Genomic DNA, 27,858 nt, shown 5'->3' with positions numbered 1-27,858 from the left:
TCGCCGCCATAGGGCGCGTCTCCGCTTGCGTCACTGCCGTGCGCCGCGCAGGACGGAGGCGGCGCGGGGCCCCGCTCGGGGCGGTGATGGCGCGGCCCGGGCCCGGCCGGCTGGGGCTGGGGCTGGCGCTGGCGCTGGGCGCCGCGGCGGGCGCCGGCCTGGGCCTGCTCTGGGCGCTGCGGCGGCGCGGCGGGCGGCCCTGGCGGCGGGGCGGCGGCCGGGAGGCGGAGGCCGCGGGGCGCCGGAGCCGGGGTAGGAGAGCACCGCGGGGCCGGGGCGGTGGGCGCTGCGCCCTTCCTTCCCCTTCCCTTCCCCCTCCCTCCCCCCGGTGCCAGCCGGTCGGTCCCCGCTCAGCCCCAGGCGGGAGCACCCAGGGCCGTGAGCGCGTCCTGCGGGGCCGGGCCGGGCCGTCAGGCTCTGCCCGCCTCCCTGGGCGCTGCTCCGGGCAGTGCCGGTGGAAAGGCCGCCTCGGCTGGCAGGCCCTGTTCCGGCCTCGCCGTCGGGGTGTGTTTTTAAGAGCTCTGGTAAACCCCGAGCGCCGCTGGGGGTTGATGTTTTTGCCTTTTAAAAAGGCAGCTTGAGGAACCTGAGCTTGCTTTTGTCCGTCCGCGCCTGCGGAGAGCTGCGGGAGCAGAAGGCCGAACCGCGCCTCTTGGTAGCGGTCGCTGAGGTTTTGAAGCGAAGCCGGCAGCGCGGTGCCGGCTGTTTCCCCGCAGTGATGCGTGTGGCTCAGCAGACTGGACGTAGAAATAAACCTACTTACAGGAGGAAACTTTAACTTGGATGTCTTCACGGGGGGCTGTCGTTGGTACTGTGCCGGGGCGGGGGTAGCTTGGGAACAGTCTGTTAATCTGTGACGTTGCAGAACCAGGCTGCAGACCCTCGTACCGTAAGATTTTCCTGCGTGTGCATATACTGTACGAGTGCTACGCAGTAACGGGAGAGCAAATACGCCTGTACGATAGGCTGGTAACCGTTGGTGCGGTAAAGGTTGCCGACCCTGTCCCTTAGAAGGAATCGGTTCATCCAGTTTCACGGGACTTTGCCCTGAAACAGCAGAACTGGGGAGCCTGGAAGTACCGGCCTCTGCTGATGGGATAATGGGAGCAGCGAGAAATGCCGCTGGAGGAGGGCAGGCGCTTGAAAACAAGACAGGTTCTGTACAGCCCCTCCTTGAGAAAGCAGCACAGCAAGCAGCGTCGTTCCTGAGAAGCAAAAGGAGAGTGGGGAGAAGATCGCAGTGCTGCTTTGTTTAAGAGAATGTAGATTATTATCTCTGAGTTTAGGTGTGTTGACGCAGGGTACCCTGGAAGATAAGCCCTTCGTTTCTGCAAGTCTGATTTTTGGAGAGTGATTCTCTTTGTTGTTGTTAATATAAAAAGAGTGTTCTTTCTTAAATAATTGACTTAACTGGTAGTATATTTATATGTAATATTTATGAGCTTTCCAGAAAACATTTAAACTCCACAGATGTAAATCTGTTCTTACGTGCTGTTTGATCAGGCGGTATCGGCAAGGAGATCTAAGGGTTGGACAGACAGGTGAAGGTTCTGGATACTCAGTAGAAGGCAATGACGCATTTTAATGGCTAAGCTGCTACTTAAAGTCTGAAAGCTTTGGGTTTCTGTGGGGCTTTTTTCCTTGAATATGTATAGAGGTTGGGTTTTGGTTTAGTTGAAAGAATAGGTCTCTTTTACCCCAAATTTGCTTTCATTGTCGCATGTTATCTTGTAAGCTGGTTGCTTTCCTGGCCGATGGTCTCCAGGGTTGATCACAGTTCAGGAGAAGAGCAGAGCGTAGATCTTCAGTGTGATCTTAATAGAATAAGAATTAAATTAATTTGAAGTAAGGATTTAAAAAAACCCCAACAAACTACCAAAACCAAACAGCAGCAGTTTCCTCATCTACAGTGGTCTTTGTAAGACTCAGTACAGATTTTGCTCTTTTAAAAGAAAACTTACAAGGGGATTTGTACAGAGGTGTGGTTAAAAGAGCTTTATTTACCCCCAGCTGCCATTGCAAAATGGTTAATTGTGGCTATGTGCTGGTGTCAGGGAAGGGAGCGGTAAACCAGTTGAAGAACCCCAAACCTCGGGCCAGATCGGCAGCAATACTCGAGACCGAGCCTCATCTTCCGAAAACAACGTTGTACTAAGATTTCCCATGTGAAATCCTTTCCCATTTGCATCTCATCAACTTTTGCTCCTCCTGTTTTCTTTAAGTGGTGCCCGGAGTGCCGGTCCCTGTAGAGGCGGGAGATGGTGCTATGTGCACGCCTCTCCTCACGCAGGACGAGCAGGTGGATGTGCTGGAGCGCCTTGACTTCGTCTTGAGAAACATTTCGGAGCTAAGAAAGGAAGTGGAGGAGCTGCGAAACAGCCTGCAGCATTTGGCTGCAGAAATCGTTGGCGAAGTCAGGTATCGACCCTTCCCCTTTCTGGTTTTGTCTCCTGTTGCACATACTTACTCACTCCGTAGCCATGATTAAGTGTGTTAAATTTAAAATCCGAAAGTGGAGAAAGTCTCTCTCTCGTTTCCCCTGGCATTACGTCTTGATCTCCAGTGAGATTAATGTAAAAAAAATTGTATGTTTAGCCAGGGGTGGGTTTGGTTGGTTTTTTTAATGGGGTGCGAAGTAGTGACACTTGCTTCGTATTCTAGACTGGGAAGGTTATTTGTGGTGTAAATGTTTGTCTCTTGCTCCTGCTGTTCTCTCTCTGCTGCCAACCTTAGGTAACGTTTGATACAAAAGAATAAAAGGCCCTATATTCCGCAAGGTGCTTCAAGATTCCCTTGTCTTGTTCACCGAGGAAATCAGAGGAGTGCGTGTGACGCGATTACCCCTTTGTACGTGGATTGCAGCTTTGTATAAGCAAGAGCAAGTCACCTTGTGAATTCCTTGGATATAAAGCAAACTGGATAGAATCTGCTGGAGAGGAGAAGGGAAGTGGAATCGCAGATGTTTCACCATCAAATGTTTATTTGTTTCTCTCTTTGCCTTCCTCGAAGGTCCCATCTGGAAGAAACCCAGAAAGTAACTCGCCGGAGGCGGTTCCCGTTTCCTAGAGAAAGAAGCGATTCCACGGGATCCAGTTCAATTTATTTCACAGCCAGCTCAGGAGCGGCCAATACAGACGACGGAGAAAGTGAAGGAGGGTAAGCAGAGCACCAGGTTAAAGCGGCTTTTACAGGTGTTGGTGCCCAATTACTTACGTCTGAGCAGTTTGTAACATAAAGGATGGATTTGTTTTTTCCCCCACTATGTGTCTGTCATCCTGTTTTTATTTGCTTTTATTACAGTAAGTCTACTACTGCCAGGGCCAGATCAAGAGAAGTGCAATGATTCTGACTTTTTAGAGAAAGGAGGGAAAGGAGAAAAAAAAAAAATCATTTTGGAAGTTTTTTTAAGCAATGATTTGATTAGGGAACTTTGCAGGAAGAAGTGAAGTGGAAGTCCAGCCTGGGACTTGAGTGAGTTTATAAATAAAATTTCTGTACAATAAGGTATTTTGGAATGTCTGGGAAACTTGAGAAAACTAAAAATATATTCCAGTTAACTAACATGTCTTTGGCTAGGGTATTTCTTACAGATTTTTCTCAGTGTGTCACACTGATCACTTATGTTGCATGAATTCTTAAAACCAGGTGAAAACCACAGGGTAGTTTAAGAACAACAGTAAAAAATACAATATAGACGCAAGTATTGTGGTACTAGATAGAAAGCGAGGTCTGCTGCATCGGTGGATGAGACTGCCGCCTTTCTGATGAAACACTTCTCTGCCTTAATCGGACAGATTCTATAGCTTTCGAGGTATGTAAGCGTGTTCTGAAACACGCAGCGCTGGCCGTATACGTTTTCCAAGGGAAGTCGAAATGTAATTTATTTAAAGAGAGAGGTTTGGACTCAATGATCTTAAAGGTCTTTCCCAACCTAAATGATTCTCTGATTTGGAGTTAATTATAGCACGGAGAACGAGGCAGGCGGAATTCGGAGACGACAGGCTGGTTGATGGCACCTGAAAGACCAGGCAGCAAACTGACCCTTGGTAGCGCAGGGTGCCGAAAAGGATGGTGTTTGGCGGGAGGTACCAGCCCTAGGTGTCGTCTGATCATTAGAAAATGTTAAGTCACGATAGAGGCTGACGATTCTGAGGTTCAGAGAAGACCCCCTCCTCAGGGGATCTCAAGAGAACTGTGGAGCAGGGATGTATTTTACTGCGAAGCCTCATCGCTTTATTGGGAACCTAGTGCTGGTCGGGGGAGTTCTCACGTTTTATTTAAAAATCTGTAATTACGCTTAATGACCACTGTGGAGAATCAGTGGGTAAGCAGCTTTCATCTGATTTTAAAAAAAAAAAGTCAATAGTATATAGTTTCTCACTCTGGTATTTGTCCTACATCAATAGGTACAATATTTGTCTGTTCAGGACCAGCTGCCTTTAGTATGCAATGTTGACTTTTGGAGGTGTAAATACTAACATTTCCTAGTAGAAAATCAGGGTAGGAAATGTAAATTTTTGGAAAAGACTATTTAATCTTTTTAGCAGCCGCTGGGAGGAAGAATGAGACTATTCTCAATGGATAGATTTCAGCCGTGTATTTGTTTCTAGCAATTGCATTCTTTTAATGAAATTCAGAAAGAAAAACCACGTTTCAGCTTCATTTTGCAAACCACATGGACACAAGCATCTTCTCCGATTTCGTATACAACTGACAAAAATCATCACGAGCTTTCAGGAGCCCAGGGGTCTTGGGCTGCTTAATTTCTCTGTATTGCCTTGGCACTGCGTTGGTCTTGTGGGCTTCTTCGCCTCCTCTTTCCGTGTGCTGTTTCGTTCCAGATAGTATGTTTTCATTTTCCTGCAGGATGTGTGCTAGCCAGAGGCCTCAACATACTAAAGCATTTAGGAACTTTCCATCATCGTAAACTCGAGAAAACAGGCTGATAACATCTAAATTCCTTAATCTTTCTGAAAACTCTGAGTTTATGAAGTTATATGCGATACTGCTTGTCTTTTTAAACTGGCAGCATCTTGTATGAGCTGTCTTGGAGAAAACACATTTTTGCGGTGGAGGAAAAAAGTGGATAGGAGTCATCCCTTGCTGCCTGCTTTTAAAGACCGTGTCGTGTTTCAGGAGCCTTCAGTGTGGAAAGTGTTTTTCAGCTGAAGTACTGAAATCTTGGGAGCTGCCAGCAAAATGCTGTAGTGAGCCAGTATCGCAGCTGCGCAGCGGGTCAGGATGGGAAATAATAAGAGAATTTGAGGAGTTTTGAGTTTTAATTACCAAAAATGAGGTAGTCTAGAGAACTAGTAATATCATTAATCTTAAGAAAATATCTAGAAATGAAGCTTTTAACTTAATCTGAAACAGAGCCGTGCCAGTGTCACCTACCACCGTGCTACTTCATTATCCGTTAATTTAGTGCTGCCTCCGCAATCTCCAGCTTGTCGTCTTGTAGTGCTTGCTCTCCCGGCTTTGCGGCGGTAAGGCTGACTCTCTGTCGCTTGTCTCAAAATGTTTCAGTACAAAGTGGTGCGTTTCTGAACTCACGGATGAGAGTTGGAGGCCGTGGTGAGTGAGGGCATTTGTTTACCCTCTGCCAGAGAGGGAAATGCGGGGTTGTAATTGATGGTTCTCAGGAAGTTGAAGCCTCGATAGCCAAACGTGTCTTGTTATCTGTGTGTGGCCAAAGTGCCGTAACTGCTTTCTTCAGATACGGACTTTGCTCACGTATCTTTGTCTCCAGACAAAGCAGCTTCGCACACAGAGCACGAGGCCCTCCCTCGGAGGGGAGAAAAGGGAGTAGGGCTGTAGTTACCCTGTGCCCCTGGCCTGCAACGACTTAATTCTAGCAGAACTTGTAAAGTTGGCTTGGGCGCCATTCACTTGGGTAACAATTACAAACATCCCCTAGAATTAAGCATTTATGGGATTTGAAGTAGCTCGCTTCAGGAAGAGGGCTTTCTATTCAGCTAAATCATCAAAATCCAAATATAAAAGAGCACATTCTTGAATTACTGGCTGACTTGTGCTTATTCTTCAGTTCAGAGCCTGCAGCTAAATGTGAGGGGGGCAAATAGAGAGTCTTCTTTAAAAAGAAATTAGCTCTTTAAGTAGGCACCCCACTGCAATGGTATCGGTCCGTATATAATGCTATTTTAAATTTCCAGCTTAGATGCCTGTATATGATGGGGGGGTGTGTGTTAATTTTAGCTGTTTTCAGAAACTTGGATCTGAGCTTTATCCTGGTTCGTTTGACTGATTTAGGAGCTAATCGTGGCCTGGGTTTTTGTACATGTGGTGTCTTTTTGTGCCTCATCTGCTGGCTCCTTGCTGGACTTCTTGCTCGTGTGACGTAGTTTTGATCACTCTCCGACTGTTTTGCACCTTTTCACTTGTCATTGTGAACAAGCTGTTTTGCATTTCACGCTCAGACAGGATGATGGAGGTACTAGATATTGCCAAAACAGCTATTGTGTCTGAAATTTCCTGGAACAGGCTAAAAACCTCAGGTTATGTTTTCCACATGGGTGAGCGTGTCAGATTTTTTGTTGACGTTCTTTTTCATAATCCATGCGTTTAACTGAATTGTCCTGGCTCTGTTCTTTGTTGTTTAATTCTCCTGCATTGAAGTTGGAAGGCCTGAGAGAAGCTGTTACGGTGTGCAGGTGAGATGTGGCTGCTTGTGACTGAGTTCTACTTAACTTTTGGGGGGCCTTCCTTCTTCGGCTCTTTGAGGTTGTGTATGTGACATGAGAAATAACGATTGGTGTGGTATTTGAGACACTTGGGTTGTACAGTGTTCTCCAGGATAAACTAAGATACTCCTCTTCCTCTATTTTTTCTGTACCATACATATAGAGCTGTCATAGGCTGCACAGCATCTCCTCAAACCAACTTTTCATTGTGGGTTTTTTTTTACAGGTACACTACAGCCAACGCTGAGTCTGATTATGACCGGGAGTCTGAGAGAGAGAGTGAAGAAGGGGAGGATGAAGTGAGCTGTGAAACAGTGCGAACTGCGCGACGGGATTCCCTGGATCTCGTCAACGAGGATGAAACGCATTTAATCTTAGATTCCTCGCTGGAGGAAGGACTGGGTCAGCTACTGCAGCAGGCTGACCGCTTGCATAACGGAGATGAGCAGGAGAAGAGAGAGGGATTCCAGCTGCTGCTGAATAATAAACTGGCGGTAAAGGTTGCCTTTTTCTGTTATCCAGCAATGATTTGTGTTTTCAGCTAAATAGCTGGGAAGGAGGAAATTGCAGATCTTTGCAGGATCCAGGTCCTACACAACAGCTGGGCCAGGTTCCAGTGGCCCCCTTCCCCAGGAGCAGCTTGGGAGCGGGCTGGAGGCCAAAGCTCTTCGGGCTGCAGCAGCAGCCGGTTCCCAGTCGCTTGCTGTCTTGGAACTCCGTGCCTCATCATGTCATCGCTTTCCCTGAGCGAGCACACTGTACATGTGTAAAGTAACAGTACTCCGGGTATACAGTAAACTCAGCAAACGTTTTGAGAACATTTACCTCGTTGCATATGCAATAGCTCTACGTTCAGGAAACTTGGTCTTTCTGAGCACTGCCCAGTGGACGTGTGCGGTGGTTCGTGAAATAAATAAGTTGCATATTCAAACAGAAGGGTTAGGCAACACTTACGCATACGTTAGTTAATGGGATTAAACCCTGGATGGTGCAGGCGTCTTGCCACCTTAAGGAACGCGTCTCTCTGTGAATTGATCCCTTGCTTCAGTGAACGTTGGTGCTGCCGTTGAGGTGTGGGAACAAGCAAGGGACTGTGGCAGTTTTACTCGAGCTGTTGCAGATAGCTAGCTTATACGTCTGGCCACACGCAGCGGATGCACCCAGCGTTGAAATGTGGCCTGCTGCGGCTGTGTTGTGCTGCAGAGCCAGCAAAGAAAACGTTTTGAGTTACCAGCCTTTTAAAAAAGCAAAACCTTTTTGGCTCCTGTATTTCCAAGAGGAATAGAAGGAAAGAAATAACTGATAATTTGATCAGTTCTAATTTCAAGTGGATTGGGTTTTGTTTCCTTCCCACCAGGAAGAAATGGCAGACCTGTTGGCTTCTGAAATTCTCTTGCATGCTTCTTTCTGGTGATTCTCCCACTTTCTTTTATTTACAGTACTATCGCAAGAGAAACCAGACTGTTAGGTGGTCACGTTTTAATTTTCTACTTCTTTTTTTTTTTTAAAGTAAGTCTGAGTTTGTCAGAACATCACTGCTTCAAATGTAGCAGTACACCTACAGTACTGTCCCGGGTTTAAGAACGAGGCAGGATGTGAAACTGTTTAATGCCGACTGAAGCACGAAAAAAGTAAAATTCAATTTGTGAATTTTAATGAAGCGCTGAGGTTTAGGGTGACTTTTTTTCCCCAGTGTTTTGAGGTCAGCAGAGACTGCTGGAGAGCTGCCCCCAGTATGGCCTTTGAATGGAGGGGTTCCTTGTTAGAAGGCACCAACGATTAGACCCGTACCAGTAGCGTAGCATTGTAAGCTTAATTATAAATTTGCTCATCCAGGTTGCTCTTTTATGGTTCTGCTTCAGTTCTTGTAGAGTTGGGACCTTTTAAGGTTTCAGAAGAAATCTGTGCAACTTATACTACATGCCCCCACTTGATTTTTCTTTCTGATGCTCTTTGTCAGTGGCAGAATGGGTCTTGATGTACAACATTTTTGTTTTCCCCACAGTATGCGGACCAGAAAGACTTTCTTTGGCGCCTGGCCCGAGCACATAGCGATATGTGCGAAACCACAGAAGACACAGATGAGAAGAGATTGTACGCATCCGATGGTAAGGAACTGTGTGTCTGAGGCAAAGCAAGGGGGCTGTTCAACGCTGACGTTGCACTTCAGAGTTATAAACCCTACGCCAGCAAACACTGTGGTGGATGGTTTTTTCCTTGTAATCTTTTTTTTTGAAATGTGCGTTTATTTAGAGGAATCAGTTTGGTTTCATTCCCTCATTCTTCACTATCTTGAATGCGGTTTGTTTGCAAGATTGTTGGTGGGTCAGAATGAAACAATCATCTTTGTTACAGTTAAGATATGCAACAGCAGATACTATTCTAAATAGTTTCTGTCCTGTTCATTATGCACATAACTAGAGTTAGTTAATAGTATAACTATCTATAATTATTTTTTTCTGGAAATCAGCATAGCCGTTTTAAACATGAAATTTTAAGTTTAATTTTGATAGTCCTTTTAGGCTTCAGCAGGTGCTTAGTGTTCAGCTTTTTGAAGCTGCAGGGTCTCAGAGGAGAGGGGAAAGTAGGGCAGGTCCTAGATCTGAGGCTGTGAAATGCATCGGAACAGAACCACTGTAAGCTCTAATGAACTTTTCTTAACATGGTGTGGAAGATGTTTCACTATAGGTAACCGTACTTCCAAATGAGGCGAAACCATGAAACAGGTCAACACAATTTGCTCCTCTGCTGCAGATTTGCATGATCTCTTTGAGTGGTCTTGGATGTTCCATGTCACTGCAAGAGCATGAAATTATTTACGGGACGTTTTCAAGACAAATGTATTATAAAAATAACAAATATATGAATTTTGTGTCGTTCTATTGTTGTACTCTAACAGCCTCAGAGAAAGAAGTGAAGAGAGAAAGCGGCTGAATTTCTTACCTCTGCCCACTTATTTGCAGGGAAAGAAGAGTTAGAAGTTGCCTTACAGAAATGGGATCAAAGTGCTGAGTGCCATCAATGGTATGTAACTTCTTACTTCTTGTTTTTAAGAAGCACAGGAAGAGGACTCGGAGATTGTTGTGAGCTGAGCTGCATTTAAAAACTAAAAAAAATAATAATAATCTTATTTGCTCTTACTTGGAGTATACTACATTGACGTTATTTTCCGTAAGAAGCCATTTGTAACAGCTCTGGTAAATTGGCATTGACAGACGGTAGGTTGGGTTGTGATTACAGTAATAAACTTTGCTTTTCTTACGCCAATTTAATTATGAATTTCTCTCTGAGATGAGATGGCCAGAAGAGTTCTTGAGCAAAAGCTCCCAAATAGAATTATGAACTTCTCTGGATACTAAGAACAGATTGCATCAAAGCTTTTGTGAGTCTGCACCTAACAAGTCGATGAGCTTTGGTGGTGGTAGTGAAGGATGAACGTCCAGATGAGGCTCGGAGAAATGAGTTTGAGATGAAGGAGTACAACGAGCTCCATTTGGTGTTCACCAGGCTAAATTTAGCAGACTAAACTGCATGTTCTTTGGGCTAGGCGTAGCTTAAGTGCGTATATTTTGAAAAGGTGAAGTCAAGGAAAGCTCGTTTAGGAGCTTTGCTGGGAATTGTGCAGTTTCCCTTCCAGGGAGGGGAAGGCGGCGGCTCGCGGAGCAGCTGGCTTTGGGGCGGGTGCGTGTGCCTGGGCGGGATGCCGCAGGGTCTCGGCACAGGAAGGAGCTGAGCTCCGTCGGCAGCGCTCGGGGTCGTGCAGACCCTGGGAAAATGCGTACGGGAGCGCCCTGTTCTGTGCTGGGTGCAGATGGGCTGCCAAAGAGCGTGTTTCACACAGATAACTTGCAGAAGGCCGGTTCCTGAGTTTGAGAGCTCAATATGGTGAGGCTCTCTTTATTTTCTTTCATGAGTCCTCTGTTTCCTTTGGCCCCTTGTCAGCCCCCTACAGAGTAATATGTATATCCTTCAAAGCCAAGCTCACAGCCGGCTGCGCAGCTGCAGGGGCAAACTCTTAAGAATTACATATTAAACATGAATGAGGTTTTTCCTTTGTGTTCCCCCAACATTCTTGGGTTAACTGTTGGTTTTTACCCTGTTACTGACATTTCGAAAATGCTCTGCTGCGCAGAGATGCTTGCTTTATGTCAAGAGGTGATGCGTTTGCCTCAGTCAGCTGGGCCTGTGAGCGTGGGCTTAGTGCTGTGCCAATGTTCTTACATTCATCTTAATTCTGGAGTAAGTAGAAACATCATTCTTCTCAGACAGCCTTTTATAGTCTTCTGGAGAGTGTCTTAGGCCTGGCACTGGGTGCAGTTGCATCCTGGCTCACGGATGCTGCTTGTCGCTCTGCAGAGCACTCTGGCTTTGAAATGAATGGAGACGGCAGCATATGGCGCTTTTTTTTTTACAAAGATATTTTACTTTTTTTTTTTTTCCCCACAATAAAAGATTAGACGATCCACAGTTTAGCCAAGCAAGGTGTTCTGTGTTTGCATAAGTGCTGCAGCTGGTTAGGATTTCAGTGGGGAGGTCGGCAAGGGGGACGGTACCTGGCTCTCTTCAGCAGCCTGAATGAACAGGCGTTGGTCGCAGCTCATGGGATCGAAAGGAATGCTCGCCTTTTGTAAAAATACAGTGAAAGAGAGTTTGTAGAGTGGTACAGATAATTGTAGAGGTAAGGGAATATGCTTTTCTGGTATTCTGGTGAGGTCCTTGATGAACAGTGTTTATCTGCAGTTATTGTGAAGGGCTGACAACATGTAAAATGGAATAAAAGAGAAATGATTTTTTAAATGGAAATCATTGGGAAAGCAGGATGCTGGATATCTTTACCAAACGAGATCTGCGCTCTTCTGAGATGAGTACATCTATGTGGAGGATCCGTTTGGACTACTGGCATCTAAATAAATGCCTTTATCATCATGAAAAGACCGTGTATTTTAGCTCTGAGTAATGAATGGTGGTTCTTGATTAAAGCTTTGATATGAAGGAGAAATACTGGGAAAGACAATGTGAGTAATCTCTAGCAGATGATGGTGTTCGGCTTTGTCTGCTGGTTTAACATCTTTGATACTAGATCGTTCGCTGTTTTACAAAGCAAGGTTCTACTTCAGGGTGTAATATTGAAAGCTTAGCTTTGTCATTCCGAGTTTATAGTGAGCCAAAGCACTGGCTGTAATGTGATGTTTAGTCGTGGGTCTCCAGGAGAAAATCTGAAGCTTTTTGAGCTGAGACTTTCTCAGTGGCTCTGTTTGCGCCTGCGCCCACCCCTTCCCACAACGGTTTGGTGAAGGGGCGTGCAATTCTTGTCCTGTTGGGCCTGTTGCTTTTCCAAACAGGGTAAGGCTTCCGCACGTCTACGTCTTGCTTTTCATTCTAGAGAGCAGCTGCAGAAAGGGCAGCTGGAGAAAGGAAATAGCAGCATGTGGGAGGCATGGGATTTATTGGAAATGAATATGTAACTACCTTTATCAGTTGCAGGAATAATTATTTTCTGCCGTGAACAGAACAGGAAATTACTCCCTTTCCAGCTCTGTGCGGATCACGGGATGGTTGCAAGCTGTTTTAATTGCAGTCTCTTTTTATTCTAATTAATATTACCCTGAGAAAAAAATGATTCCTAGTGAAATGATGCTTAATACAGGAAAAGAGACATATATACAAAAAAAACATAGAACACAATTCCAAAAGACGTTATAGAGTGTCTTCCCTTTCCTCAAGTAACGGGTGCATTGCTCAGAATTACGTTTAGTTCACCATCCTGTCTGTGGTGGCAATGTTTAGGAAAATATTTAAAAAAAAAAAAAAAAAAGAAGAATACAATGATGGCTTTCCTTCAGTGTGCTGTCCTTCCCTCCCTGCGGCAGGGAGAGGAGCAGAGCTGAGTTCCCAGCCCATGATGGAGCTATCTTCCATCAGCTCGTGTCATCTCGGTTTACCCACCTGGTTCCTTCCGTTTCCATGCCATCCTCTGGGACAGACCCCATAATTGAACGTGCTCTGCGTAGAAAAACACCTGCTTGCTTTGTTTAAAATTGCCAGCAGAGGTTTTAAAGCTGTTTTGGTTTTGGTTTGATGCCCTAGCTCTTGTTTTACGGAGAAGTGAACAGAGAATGACTATTCACACTTCCTTTGCAAAGTATGGTTTTATTCTGTTGTACTTCTCTCTTTAGTATCTGTTTCCCTTGCTGAAGAATCCTAATCTTTTATTATCTTTTCATAGGGAATCATTTTATTACCTCTCATCACCCATGTTGTCTTTCCCGTATTATTCTCTTTCTACCCTATCTTTTTTTAGAGAAAAGAACGGAATTCACTGCAGAACACAAGTGGTGGGAGCAGCATGGATTTGTGTACTGCTAATGTGATGGTCCTTCTCATTCTTACCTCACCGACAGCGGTCAGCATTGTCTTTTCTCTTTTCACAGCATACTAAATGGACATTTTAATAGAAATATTCCCAGTGATTGTAGTGTTTCTCGTGTGTGGCACAGGCAGTGTGAAGCCTGTGATTGTGCACGGCTGCATTTTTCCTGTGCGTGTTATTTCACATTGACCATCCTTTTCTATTTTATCAATTGCCACTGAATGCTTATGGATCGCTTAAGATGCGGTTGTGCTGATTGTCGGTGCTTATTCACTGTTCTCTATGCTGTATTATTTGCTTCTGTTGCACAAATCATTCCATGGTTTATTGATTTTAAAGGTGCGATGCTTGTCAAGCAAGACAGAAGACAATTTGCATTCAGTCATCATTGCAAGTAAAACTTTTTTCCCCTCTCCGAGCCTCCTAGTCGTTGCAGTAATGACTGACATTTTAAAGCAACAAACAAAGAGAATAACTTGGTGAAGGAGAAGGGGTTTCTGAGCGCTGGCGAAGGCAGCGCTGCGTGGAGCGTGACTGCCTGCAGCCTCGCAGCGTTTTGTGGCTGGATGGTTGGAGGGCTTTGGTAGCGCGGTGGTAAGTGGTTTCTCAGGAATGACAGAGAAAGCAGTAAGTGTCTGGGACTGTCTGGACTAGCCTTGGGATCTGCCCAAATATGAAGGAGAGTCCTTTCATGGATCTCTTGGGTTGTCTTGACATTAGATTTGGTACAAAGCTGTTATTGTAGTCGCTCGCTTTTGGAAGTCAGCTGGTCCCTAGAGAGCCATCTCCGCAGAGCTGGTCGGAACAGAGCTGAGATTGGATCAGGGCTGCACAGACCAGTCAGGCTTTGCACGCAGCGAGCCTGGTCTCTGGCTTAGGGATGTAGAAACGTCTGAGTGTTGTGTTGGGCATCTGATGTATTTATTTAGTACCTGCACAATAGATCTGTGCGTTGTCGGCTTATAATACCAAGTGTTCTTAGTGCCTCTGTCTTATAATTACCTGATTCTTAGTTTTGACACAGAGATCAAAGTCAGTCTGTGCTTTAATTGTAAAAGATCTCCGAACAGATAGATACCACGTCCAACTAAACTGATTACTCCCTTAGCTGATTGCACTTCATGAACAGGACGACAGAACGAGTCCGTAAGTCTGTTCTTGTTTGCCTTTAGGGATGGATGGAAGAGGCGTTGATCGTCGCACAAACCTATGTGGTTTGCTGCTTAGACACAAATGTGACATCCTCACAAACGAAGTGAGAGGAAAAATTGCGTTAGAATCCCCTGGCCGTTTCGGTGTGGCTGTTCCCAGCGCAACTGCAGGCACGTAACGGCAGCTTTAGGGATCAGGAAAGGATAATGAGCTGTGTGTTTGCCTTGGCCTCTGCTCCTGTTGTTAAAAGAAATATTGGAAGTACAACCAGAGCAGCGAGGGATTTCAGAGGTCCATCTGGAAACGTTTTGCAGGTGCTGTATTACCAGCTTTTGTTTGAGTTGAGTATTTCACATTGGAAATGAAACGCTATTTGCTGACTGCTGAAAGCTGTCATTGCAGAAGAGGTAATAAGCTTTGGCCCTCTTTGAGATACTATGTATGTTATAGAGAAGCAGGAGGGGGATGCGTTCTTGAGTCGGATGAGCCTCCAAAGTGCCCTCTCTCTTCTAAAGAGTCTTGCACTTTGGTGGAGCATCTTGCACACTTGACAGGCACCGGATTGTGTACCGGCCCTTTTGGATTCTCTTGGTACATCTGGCTGTCCCCTGGGTGGATATCATTTTTCTTGAAAAGTGACAGCATTCCGGATATGACTTGAAGACAGCTTTAATTTTAACAACTGGCAGTATTTCAGGATTTAACTCTTTGTGGATTACTGGCCAATGTAGAGCTACGTCTGGATTTGTGAGCTGAGCGTTTCCTGTTCCCCAGGTGGATTAAAGAGGGAAGTTACTGACAATATAGATCGGGGCAGAAGGAACTATAGCAGGTGGGAATAGGCATCACAAGGTATGTCAGCACTTAGAGGAGGGAAAATGATATGCAGCTAGAGCTGCCTGATAGCATCCCTCCCTTCATCGGGGTGTTGGTACCTGAAACACCTCCATGTCCCCAGCCACGGAGGCTCTGGGAGTGGGAACATCAGACAGGAGCCAAGGAAGGGAAGATACTTGTCCTGGTTATAGGAATGTGAATTAAGTAGGAAACGGAGCATTGATCCAGAATAGTGTTTGGGGTCTAGTATTTAAGGAATGAAGAACATGGAGTTGAGAGGGACCTCCAGAAAGTCATCTCACTCATAGTCTTGCAATGGTGCATGCCAGGTAGACGGAAACTGTCCCTGATCCCTAAAAATGTCTCATGATGGAGCTTGTCCTCTCCCCTTCTCTCCCCTTTCTCCTGTTTTAGCAAGTAGTGAACTTAATTATATGGATATTATATATATTTAATATAATTTTTATATATAACTATATGGATTTTTCCTGATATCAGCCTAAGCTTTGGTTTTACTTCTGTCCTCTCTAGACATGGAAAAAAAGTTTAACATGAGGAACTATTTGTAAGAGAACACAATAGTTGTTGTATTCATCCAGTGCGTTGAAAGAAAGCAGACCTCCCGGTCACAACCCCTTAGTGTGGTGGTGTTCTGTAAACCTCTTCTCCTCATTGTGTCTTACGACTCTCTCCAGCTTGTCCTTTTTTCTTTTTAATTTATTACTCAAAAATTGTATATAGTGCTTTAGCTGAGGCTTGCTAGTACAGCATCAGATTATTGCCTTGGGCTGCTTATGATCTACCGTAATCTTTAAATTTGATTCTCTGCAGCCGCCCCCCATTAATTGATGAATTTTCTAGCGTGTGCTAGTCTGCAGCCTATTTAAATTTAATCTCTGCTATATTACCCAAATTCATGGAGTTATTTAGTAGCATCAGTGTTGTTTTCAGGGGATGTTTTTGCCACTCCAGTGTCTATTCATTCACAGTAACTTTGAAAGAACAGTGAACCGTGGAAAAATTAGGGTGAAGGAGACTCAGGTAATTCATTCGCTCCAAAGCAAAGTCATGTTCTTTCCGAGGGGTACGTTTCAAAACAGATCAGACAGACCTCCAGCGATGAACCTCCCACATTCACCCTGCGGTGAACTGCAGGTCAGCTTTACACCGGCTCCGGCCACGCCAGGTTTCCTTTGCTTGCTTACAGGAATTCACAAAAAGGATGCTAGCGATCCTGAAACTTCCTGGACGTCAGTCCGTCTCTCTCGTCCTCGTTCGTTTCTCTCAGGGGAGGAGATTCAAATCACTGATATTTTGGTCTTGTCTCTCTTAGTGGCAAGACTGGGAATTCAAGTTGCTAGAAACGTCGGCATCCCGTACGTAGTAAGGCTGGGGTTTTGCTGGTTTGGGGTTTTTTTGAGCGCCTGTTGCCAAGCCATTGGGTCTGCGTTAACTGAGAACGATGCATTGATAGTGGCTGTGCAAAGCACAGAAATAAAGACACCCCCATGCTCCTGAGCAGACTTTCTACCTGTACCTGGAAGTGGTTTTTGAGTCTGAATTCATCCTGGGGTTCCTGGGCTTGTGTGTGTTTGTCTGTCTTCCAAGTTGAGTGTGATGCTGGTTTAGGCGATATTCTGCCTCAAGCCCTTCAGGTGGTATAGGAATTACTCACTTGTGTGTGTTGGGCTCTTGCTTTCATCTTAATGCATCTTGGTCAAATAAAACAGCCTCGGTGCAGCCGATGGCTCTGGAATGGGTGAGGCTTTGCTTGTGCAGAGGCTGTGGCTTCTGCACGGGACGAGAGTCGTCGTGAGTTGGTTCCATTGCTGTGTTCTTGTTGGTTCCGCTACAGCAAAGCGGTGAAGTTTGTTACTTGGCAGACATGAGCCCCGGTCTGTCTTGGCTGTGCGTGACAAAAATAAAAACACAGTATTGTCTCAATTTTAAAAAAATTAAAGTTGTTGTCGTATAAAATAGTGAAGACCTTCATACAAATATCTGGGCATTTGGGAATTTTACGGCTTGGCAGTGGGATAACATTTGTACTGCTGTAACCGTGGCTCTTGTGGATTCTGCTAATGAGTCAAACTCCAGCGCGGTCTCCTGCAGTTGTGTAAGTGCCGCTGCAGCCCTTCCCAGGCTGCCGTCCCGAGCAGGCACGGGGAGCCCACGGAGAGCTTTGTGCATAGTTTTACTCCCAGTTGCCGTATCGCTTCAGCTAGAACTGTGTATTCCGTTGCTTCTTCCACTGAGTTGTGCAAGCATGGGATGGGATGGGAGGACAGCTACTGAAAGATAAAGGGTTTGGAGCGGCTCCATGGGAATTTTAGAAATTAGGGGTTTTCCCACTTTCCCACTGTACATACATGTGTACATACCTACATACATGCTTTCTCTATGAACAAAATACTACTGTAGGACTTAGTAAATCCTTTAAATCCTTCTGCTTATTTGTATGCCGTAGAATAGCTTGTTTTGCTTTCTGCTGAGGGCATTTATGTTAAAATAAATGGTAAGTTCCATTACGTAGTTTATGTAATTAAAATAAATGTTTAGTTATGTAGTAGATTCGCTTAGGTTATACATGGATATATTTGGATGTGGCCATGCGGTTAAAATCAATATACCAGCCTCTAGATTAGGAGATATACAGTTTAATTATGGTGTGTTGCGGAAGAAGGTTCACACATGCAAGTAAAACAAGTATATTCGTGAAAAAAACCCACCCAACAACGGGCACAGACAAATCTGTGGCTTCACAAAGTGTATATGTGTATGTCTCTCTTTTAAGCCACATTATCAATCAAGTGACTTAGTGTTGTGCAGGTTTAACACTTGGTAAGGGGAATTAACATGCAGGAAGTGGTCAGGTTAGTTGTTTCACCAGAGCTGGCGGTCTGCAACTAAACCAGTAAGTGCTTAAGTACTCTCAGCGTCATGCTCCAGTGATTAAAAACTTGTTTACATAAGTATCTATGGATACAAATCCATTTGGTCTTACAAATCTTTGCACCTACAGCTCAGGCTGGACTGCGATGAGCAATTTTTCATTTGAAAACAGGGGAGTTTCACCACTTGTGTGAAGTGGGAATATGATGAACGTATCTCTAAAAATCTGTGGGATTTTGGATTATTTGATGTACCTGAAGGGATAACTTTTTTTTTTTTAAACTGGAAAGATAGAACTAGAAAAACTCAGATAGGAAATAGTGAGGAACAGGACTAAGAAATAATCTGGGTAAAACCCAGATACCTACTTTGTTTGGGTTTAATGCCAGAATGCAAATTCTATTACAGGATTGTTGTGCTGGGGGATGAGTGTTGCGCATTAAAAAAACATAACTAAGTTAAACATGTCAACAGCTATACCAGAGAATCCCCATGAATTTAAATTCCATGTTGACATAGAAAATGTATAACACTGGTTGGCTTGGATAGTGACAGGCAGGCTAAAGAGAATCACGGCGCTCAGAATATCTTTTAGGGCAGAATCCACAATAATGCGAGAAGGCTGTTTCTTTTTTTTTTGCTTTCCCCCAAGACTCGCTAAGTGTCGTGTTGGAACATACTGTAGCAATTATTTTTGTTGGTTTTTTTACAAGCACCATAAATTAGATGATAAGACGATGCCAATGTCTCGGAGTGTTAAAAGCAGAGAAACAAGTCTTGATTTGGCATTGAGCAATGAGTAGGGTCTGGTTCAAGGTGTTGTAACAACAAACCCACTTTATCGTCATTACCATGAATACTAAGATTGAACATGGGAAAGATTTCAGCGAGTAATGATAACTTCAAAAGAAATGGAATGGCTATGAGGAAGCTTGAGTGCAGGAATTGCCATGGGAATAAAGTGCTTGCAGATAACTCAAAGCTTGTTTAAAGGCAGGGTTTGAGAGGTTCAGGGTGAATAATAATAAAAGAAGCCTTTAATCATGGTTCTTCTAAAATTTCCTTTAAACAGGAGAGGAGACTGTTAGAACTACAAGATGACATCTTTCAATGTCCTGTACAGCAGAGGAATGTAGAACAGGGAGGAGGAAACTCTTAGCAAGTTGAATTAAAAGCACTGCTAGAATGTTTCAGAGGCATTAAAACCAGAAACTGAGAAATATTAGCTGTGATACATAATTAATGGCTTAAATTTGCATCACTGTGAGAGCAGTGAAAGGTGGCGAATGTAATGCTGATTTTCAGGGGGCAATGAGAGGAAACTAGCAACTTATCCAACTTCCCTGCCTGCCCTGTCACTGAAACCTACTTTAAATATAAGCCGGAGACTAATAGGATATGCTACCTCCGCAAGAACATGCAGCTCTTGTACGGAAGCGCCTCGCAGTGTGGGTGAGGGTGCTCGCCCGCTGATACTGTGTTCTTGGGGCTTCGGAAGTCCTGGGCAAATTCCCTCGTGCAGGTCTGTGAGCGAGACTAAGCTGTCGTGAGTAAACAGCGTTGGCTTAATGACGGGCTACAAATGGGAAACAAGGGAAGATGTGCTCAGCTTTCAGAGCTGGGGAGGTCCGAGTCTGCACCAGGACGTGTACTGTTGAGCATATTCCCAAATAGAGCTAAAACCTGAGCTAAACCCGACTTTCTAAAGTTGCAGAAGGGTGTCATTGCATCACATAAGTACGCAAAAATGGGAGATGTTGTCAGTAGAGGCAAAGGAACAGTCACGGGGGGAAAGCATTCCTAATTACACATGTACAATGATGGTCTTTTAAAACAAGAGAGATTGCATCTTAATTAAGCAGTTATTTGAGAGTGTTCACTCCCAGGAGTCAAAAGGCAAAGTAAGGGTTGAAAGAGGAGAACCAAGAAAGCATCTTGATTCGCTGCACACATCTCCAGTGTATCTACGTGGCAGTTTCCTCTTGGACTAGAGAAGGAGGTAGAGAAAGTATCGAGAAGGTGATAAGAATGATTAACGGTGTAAAAGGAAACTCGGAGGAGCAATTACACAGACTGGGACTTTTCAGCTTGGAAGAAAGTGAGCTGACCTTCAGGTTCCTCATTAAGACCTTGATAAAAGCTGGTTGCTCTCCCAGCTTCCAGCAGGCGATGGCTCCGTTCCTCCCCTGGTTTCAAGCTGCTTCCAGCAGTGCGTACAGGAACAGGACAGCGGGCCAGGGTGAGCTCTGGTTTCATCCAGCATAGCTGCCCTCGCTCGGCAACGTATTTTCAGGCTTCATCAAATGGTGTGCCAGGAAAAATATTATTTTAGGAAGACCGGCAGGTTTCTTTTCTTTAGAATAACTCACCGTCTTTCTCACGGACGGTTCAAACAAGCTGTCTGGATTTGGCGTTCAGTGACCTCGGTTGGAGCGATGCCCGCCAAGACTAAGGGCTGCCCTCTAGAATATTGCTGTTGGCACCTCTTCTATGTAATCCCGTAGCTCAGATGTGTGTCAAAGCTTGAATTATAAAGTAAGGCCAAGTCTGGTCCCGCTTGGTAGGAAGCAGAAGCCTCTTTTCCTGAAAGGACACAGTCCTCAGCAGGACTTCAGAGGAGGAGCTCCTGCAAAGTCACACGCTATTTTTATTCGTGGACTTGGTTTTTAATTTTAAGGATAGAGCCTTAAAATGCCTTACCCAAGAAGACCTCTGCTTTTAGGACAGGGGTTCAGGCTTGGGTCTAGCAACCTTCCAGGTACGTTTATCAAGAAAATCTAGCGTGGCTTATCAAGCACAAGGCTGGCAACGCCAGCAGCGCACGGGACACGGAGGATGCTGTTGCTAGCCGCCTGCTCCAGGTTGGGAGCTTAGGTGTTTGTGTAAAAGGAGCTTGCCATGCTGCAGAACTCACCGTATTTACAGGTTTGGGACAGAGATGTGCAAAGAGGAATTTCCTTCTGTGAGGAAATGTCAGGTTTCTGGAACAGAGAGCCAAAGCAAAACCTGGTGGATGAAGCATTGCTTAGCACAAACAGCAAACCTGTACAGCAAAGCTATATAGTTACATATAGGGCCTCATCTTTACCTGTGAGCTGTTCAAAAAGTTGTGAAGAACGTGCATGTGGTAACCCGTGTGGATCATTCAAAGGTAAAACATCTCATGTCTCAAAACTCTTTGGGCAGTGGCCAATTTTCAGGATTTATTAAATGAAATTTTATGAAAGGGGTGGTGGAAAGCACCCTGGAAAGTGTTCCTGTATACATACTTGATTATTATTTTTACAGTTTAAGAGCAGCTCTAAGTACTTCTGTGAGTCAGAACAGGGATGAAGGCAGTGTTCATCACTTCAGTTTTTGATGTGATCCCTTAGTGTGAAAATACATGTCTGAAACTTTAATTCCCATAGAAAATTGAGACAGTGACAGTGGAAAATTAGCATTTTTTTAATCCAGAACATGATTTATTGTGCTTAAATTTCTAGCATACATGCCATCATTGTCAAGGACCCCTTTCAATTAGTCTGTACATACAGATTTGCTATCTTTGCCTAAATCTTGGCTTTTTTTGACCTCAAACTGGGCTTTTATCTCCCATGTCAAGCTAGCAAGGCTCTTGATGAATTCTCACCGGTATCTAGGAAGATGTATGCCCAGCAGAGGAGTGCTTCTGCCTTCCTCGGTCCTTCCTTCAATCTTGTCTCCCCTTAGAAAACCCAAAGCTTTTTTTCTGAGCTCTTTATGACCAGCTGTTCATTAATTTCAGGTTAAGTCACTGGGAATTCTGCTGTGTCTCCCAAGGTACTAATTTCTAAAGGAATGATTCTTTTCATTTTCAATGTGTTTCATTGCTGTCTGAATACCTGCATGCTAATTATCTGTCTCCTTCCCTTACTCAAGCGAAGAGGCTAACATATATCTACTCAGTGCTCAGGAAGGCGAATAACTGGTAATACTCATAAAATATTGGGAAAACTTCTAAATTCTTTCTCAAGTTGTATATTCTGGAGCTCTGTTTCTCCAAAGTATTCACTTGATTAGAAAGGGGTTTTTTTTTTTCTAGCTTTTATCTGACTCTGGTAAGTGAAAGTTGAGCTGCGAGGATGATTTTTTTTATCTCCTTGTCTGTATGCGATAAAACCTCCCTCCTGATTTACTAGCGATGCTGCTTGAATGGCGCTGAACAGGCTAGCCTCGATAGATTCAGTGCAGAGCTAATGCTGATTGAATAGGGATATATTCCAGCTCATCAGTTTGTTGGGCATCGCGATGAAAAATAAGTTAAATACATTTGAAGCAAATAAAAGGAAATTAATGAATGGAACAGGACTTTCATCTCTTCATGCTGTTGTCAGTGGTCAGACTTTCCTGTTTGACTCATCTCCGGCGATATAAAACACACTCCCTTTCGTTTCTATGAGCTGGCTGCGAAATAGCTGCTTCTCCCCACTTCTTTCCCCTTCTCCTTTTTATTCCCCTTTGCCTCACTCTTTGTTTTTAATTTACCGATTGTCTTCTGCAGAAGGGAGCGCCGGCACGCTCAACTAGCCAGTCTCCGAAACAGTTCAGAGAGATAAGAGATGTGTTTGGGTTGGCAAACCCCCCCCGGCCGCGGAGCTGGAGGTGCCGGGCTGCGCGGAGCTGCGTGTTTTGTGTTCGGGGGCCAGAAGTCCCATTTCCATAGGAGTCAGCCAGAGTGCAGCATCAAAAGTGAAGGGTCTTCAAAGCTGCGTGCTCTGAGCTCGGGGATTTAAGCCGGAAGAACAGACGGTCTCTTGTCTGCTAGTATCTGCTTCCACAGAGTTTATTTTCTAATAAATGGGGAAATCCTTACTGGGCCGAGATTCCGATGGGAACTTGCAGTTTGACCAGTGTCAGCAGCTTAATGAGTAGTTCTGGTTAATAATTACTGGAGCGATATCATAATATAAGGTTTCGGTAACTGCTGAGACATCGATCTGAACAGTGCTTCAGAGGTTACACAGTGTTTACAGAAGACGAAAATCCCCGTCCCTAACTCATTATTTCTAATCTACCCTGTTACTGCTCGTCGGTCCTCCCGCAGCCCAGCAGTGCCTCGCGTGACATTCATCCCGAGGCATTTTGCAAAATGAACCAGAATAAATAGCTCCAACAAGCCAAGCTAAACAAGCGGAAGAGATAAAAGCAGAAAGCCGGTTGGCGCTGCCGAGCGAGGAAGGGAAGTCGGGATCTGAAGACCTCCAGAGCCTGAAATCTCAGAACCGCAGTGTCTCGCGTGTGAAGGTCACCAACCGGCTGGTGGGGCTGGACCTCCAGCACAGCCTGAAAGGATGGTTCATGCAAAGGGCAGAGACAGCAAAGCCGCGTCCGGTAGAGTCATCTTTACTGGGGCTGCACTGAAAAACACGTTCGGGCATTTCTTACCAGTTTTGGTTTTGTTTAGTTTATTGCATGACACAAAGATAGGACTGCTGTTGACTGCTTATTTTATGTAACACTTCACCGGGCTGTTATATACATCTGGCATTTCTGTTCCTTGGCAGCTGCGTATCGCACCACTTGACGTTCAGGTGATTGTTGGCGGGGGGCTCAGGCTCGGCTTAGTGTCCCACCGGGTTTATTGCCGGGGCTCCTTAGGCTCTCCCGGGGAAGGACGGGGTGCTGTGAAGGGAGGTCGTGCAGCCTTTCCGTCCAAAAAAGGCGCAGTATTTCCCCAGTTTGGTGCAAATCCTTCAACCTGACGTAACTGTATTTAATGCCTGCCCATGTGTTTGGGAGCCCAAACAACGTGGTTGTAGGAGCTTATGCTGGCACGTTCCTACGCGCTAGTGAGGGCTACAGACTGCGTGATTTATTGTATAGCAATGCTTTATCTTGTGATCCTAGAAAAGAAGCTTTTTATTGGCTTGTATTTCTAAAGCCTGGCCATGTTGTGGTTGGGGGTATTTAGCGCAGGCTGATGTTTGTTGTGAAACAAGCTGGGGAAGATCATAAACCCACTTCATCCTCTGCAAGGGACAGATTGTGGCAGGGCAGCTGTCAGCTTTGTTCAGCTGGGGAAAAGAACTTTACCAATCGAGACAGTGGTCTGGTAATATTTTCCATTATCATGAAAAATAAAAATTTCAGAACTGAACTAGAGGTTTTTTTCACAAGAAAATGAACATTTTAAAGGAATGAGATTTAATGACAAAATTGTAAATGTTCAGGAGGCGCAACTTCTTTGTATTATAACTCACATGTTGAAAATTTCATTCAGGCAAGAGCAATGAGGTGTGAAATGTTTTGTGGGTTTTTTCCTGACGCTGAAGAAAGTGTACTTGGAGATTCAAAAGTCTTCTAACAAATTCCTGCACGAACATCTGTTGTGGTTAACCATCGCCAGGGATGCCTTGGGGAGTTGTGTGGCAAGATGAGACAGAGTATCCAGCAACACCGGGATCTGGGTGTAGTAAAAGAAATCTCAGGGGAGGTTTACTTGCATCTTTCTTCTTTTCAGCTTTATTTTTTTTTTGAAAGAACGAGACTTGCGTTCCTCGTTTGTCCATCCGTTCCACCTCATGTTTTTTGAGCCACGCTCGGGGAAGAGGGGGAAGCCTCTTAAATTCCTCCAGCTCTCGCCTGGGCGGGATGGCAGAGGTCGGAGACCGAATCGGCGCGGCAGAAACTTCAGTTTGCGCATTCTGTTTAGCAGCGGTGCCCTCGACGCCTCTACGATCTGTTGTTTCTTGGGAGGCATTGCAGGGAGGGAGGGGGTCTGAACCGCTGTGGTGCAGGGAGGTGAGATGGGAGGGTGCAAATCCACATGTAATTAACTTTGCTTTGCTTCTGCAGCTCATGAAAGAACTAATTTTGCTAGATACTGTGCTTCTCAGGGTCAGAATTTACCGTCTCTTACTAGGCAAAAGGAAATGGCTTTGTACTTGCAACACTAAAAAGGCGTTATTTTGTTTTCCAAGTCTGGGGGCCAAGTGGTGCTGCAGGATAGAGGTAGGTTTTCACAATGTGTTCCTGCAGAGTAGACGGCCGCTGTGCTATAGCTTGGGTGGTGCGTAGGGAGGATCGCTGCAACACCTTAGTTCGTTAGAGCTTGTCGTAGTTCTGGCTCTTGCTGTAGTAGTGTTTATTCCTCATTGCTCTGTGTTTTGACACAGTTTTGTTGCTGAGTGAAGAAATGTAGGGTGTAGAAGTGTTTATGTGGAAGGAAGGCTTTCCAGCCGCCAGAGCAATGAAGGTCTGCGTCCCCTCGAGCCGCTCCTGTTGACGTGCCAGCATCCTTCCAGCTAATACCTTCCTCCGCGCTAATTTTTTACTGCGTACATCTCTTCCCTGTAAAAGGCATACAGTGTTCCTTGTCTTCCCCAGTAAGTTGTGAAGCTTTAACGTGGGTAGACGTCTTCCTTCTGAAGATACCAGCAGGATGTAAGTGGATATTTGTAACGGTTTGATTTCATGTCTCCTCTGTGTAGGTATGCGATTCTTTGTGGGCAGTTATCGGAACATGAGAGTATTCAGAAGCGCATCCAAACTGGCTATGTTTTTAAGGTGAGTGGAAAGGACGTGCTGGTTTTTGTGTAAGTATTGAACAATACTTATTTCTTTAGTAGTAAGTTAGGAAAATTGGCTCCAGCTCTTATTAGGGAAGCGATAGGTCTCGAAGAGATGCTATGAGTGGGTGGTTTGAGGTGAGGAAGGCAGTTCCAGTGATGATGTTGAGGGTGACTGGTCTGGCTCTGCACCTTTGCACACTATAATCTCAGAAAAAAAGCAGAAGAAAAGTCCTGCAAATGAAATGTATGTATGTGATGAGACTGAGAACTTGAAACGTGAAATTACCAGGTGGTAATAAGATACAGCACCAACTCTGCAGTAACTGCCTGTGAGCATGCTCGCACCCTCCCGTAAATGCAGGGCAGTTCTTTTTCAGAGAGGATTTAATCTGCCTCAGATTCCTTTACTTGCCTTTCATCCACAGTGGGGATGTTACTGGGTAAGAGGATGCACTTGGAACAGAACGGGCTGTGTGTAATTAGTACCATGACCAGTGATTTAGTTATGTCAAAGCTCTGGAAAGGTGGTAGAATAAAATGAAGGGCAGCTGCAGTTTTTTGTGTGTAGTAATTGTTGTCTCTGAGGCTGATAAAATGCTGGTTTTCTGTGCCACTGAAACCATTTTAAGAAAATTTGGAATCTCTTTGTAGCTGTAATTTTACTCATCACCGACACTTAAATTGCGGACTTCTTCTTCCTTTCCTTTTTCCCCATTGTTCACCTGCTCTTGTGGATATTGTATTTGCTTATAACAAAAATATAATGTGTATTGGTGGTGATTTTCCATAGGAACACATCGATAAAGCGATTGAACTGAAACCAGAGGATCCAAAGTCCTACTATCTTTTGGGCAGGTGGTGTTACCAGGTAAAATACTTTATTGCTACTCATTGCTGTTCTCTTCCTCCTTGGGATTTAATTCCCTGTTCGAATGAAAGACAGGTGGATTCAAGCCACCGGCCATAAGGACTGAGGATGCTCTCTTTAGTTGCTGAACTTGGATATTCTGTCGGAAAGCAGAGGTGTGAAAATATCCTAGTTGCTGGAAGAAGGAGTTTAAAAGTTGCACAGTGTGGGATGTAGGAACTCTTTGTTTCAGTTCTGAAACAGTGCTGAGAAGAACACTCCGCTGATGAATGCTCTAAATGCATTGAATTCTGAAACCTCTTCTGATGTAAAAGCTCATATTCTTGTACGTGTAGCACCTGAGTGCTTTTCGAAAAGCACTATTGTCTGCCAGGACACAGCGTCGTTCAGAGTCCTTCCGCTTTCCATCTAAGTCATTTTCTTAAGTGTAATCGAGACACCTCAGGCAGTGCATCTCCCTTTCGTCTGCCTCCTATTAAACCTAGAATGTGTACCTTCATACTGATGTTACCTCCTGAAGCACTAGATTATAAGTGGTAGAGGTTTCTAATAAGAGTTTGTGTAAGTTCTGGTCCCCCATAGTGAGAGGGACTACAGAAGCATTGAGCTGGTGACCGGGACAAGCGCTGGCTGAGCCTGTTCCCAGCGCCGTGCTAACCATCGAAGGCCAGAACGTGGAGAAAGGTTAGTGGTACTGAAGACAGAGTGAAGTTTTTAAAAGCACGGACAGCGCTGTTTCCTACTGGCAATGTCATTTGCTCTTGCTTTTGTCGTACTTTTGTCCCCAAATCAACAAAAGGCTTTAAAAGTGCTTGGTGCACCTCTGTGCGCCAGGGTAAAAGCTGCTGGGCTTTTGCTGTTTCGTTTATTTATTGCCACTATTCTCCTCTTCGTTTTTCCCCTGTTTTTTGCCTCTTTCCCAGAGGGAAGCTGTTTGCTAAAAGTGTCATTTCTGAACTGCTCTGAATTGGAACTCCGAAGGGTTCAGGGCTCTGGACTTGGTTTTCTAGTTGCGGCAGGCGGCACGGGAGGTGAAATGGCAAAGGATGGATTAGGAGGAGCACTAGCTGCGAACCAGCTTACTGTTCCCCGTGCTTTACTCTGTAAAAACAAACTGCCTTCAATCCGCTAAGCACATATGGATGCGATCAAGGACATTTCAGGGCTGGCAAGAGCTTCTGCACCCAGTATATCTGTATAATCCTTTGCATGTGTTTCCTCTGCCCTTGCTACACAGAGTATTGGAGGTATTAGAAGAAGCGTGCCGGCTGCTTTATATTTCTTGACAGGAAAAAGCTTGGAGTCAAATACCATAAATTAGATTTAGTGCCTATAAAAAGAAGTAAGAGTTTGCAGTAACTATCTACTTTTCAGTTTATACAATTTGAAAGTGCTTTGCTGCTGTCAGAAATGAAGTCACACTGCGGAGATTGTAGCTGAGATAATTGACACCGGTAATTACAGAGGAGCAGTGAGCTAAACTAGCAGAAGCTCCTCGCTTTTTGT

The 27,858-nt window shown here is 44.8% G+C and overlaps 1 protein-coding gene across 2 annotated transcripts in view; it reads left to right on the top strand.

Moving 5' to 3' along the window:
• Positions 1–35: 35 nt before the first annotated feature.
• RMDN3 (regulator of microtubule dynamics 3) overlaps positions 36–27,858 on the top strand; it is a 39,515-nt gene continuing 11,692 nt past the window's right edge. For both annotated transcript variants that reach the window (XM_075755660.1, XM_075755659.1), the window contains exons 1-8: positions 36–252; positions 2,223–2,418; positions 3,010–3,156; positions 6,928–7,195; positions 8,707–8,809; positions 9,665–9,725; positions 25,404–25,479; positions 26,275–26,352. In XM_075755660.1, the coding sequence (XP_075611775.1) occupies positions 87–252; positions 2,223–2,418; positions 3,010–3,156; positions 6,928–7,195; positions 8,707–8,809; positions 9,665–9,725; positions 25,404–25,479; positions 26,275–26,352 (1,095 nt within the window). In that variant the 5' untranslated portion in view covers positions 36–86. The remainder of the gene's footprint in view (positions 253–2,222; positions 2,419–3,009; positions 3,157–6,927; positions 7,196–8,706; positions 8,810–9,664; positions 9,726–25,403; positions 25,480–26,274; positions 26,353–27,858) is intronic.

The sequence above is a fragment of the Balearica regulorum genome, chromosome 5, assembly GCF_011004875.1.
Source record: "Balearica regulorum gibbericeps isolate bBalReg1 chromosome 5, bBalReg1.pri, whole genome shotgun sequence".
Lineage (NCBI taxonomy): Eukaryota > Metazoa > Chordata > Aves > Gruiformes > Gruidae > Balearica > Balearica regulorum.
Note: the sequence above shows the minus strand (reverse complement) of the source record. Positions and strands in the feature narration are given on the sequence as shown.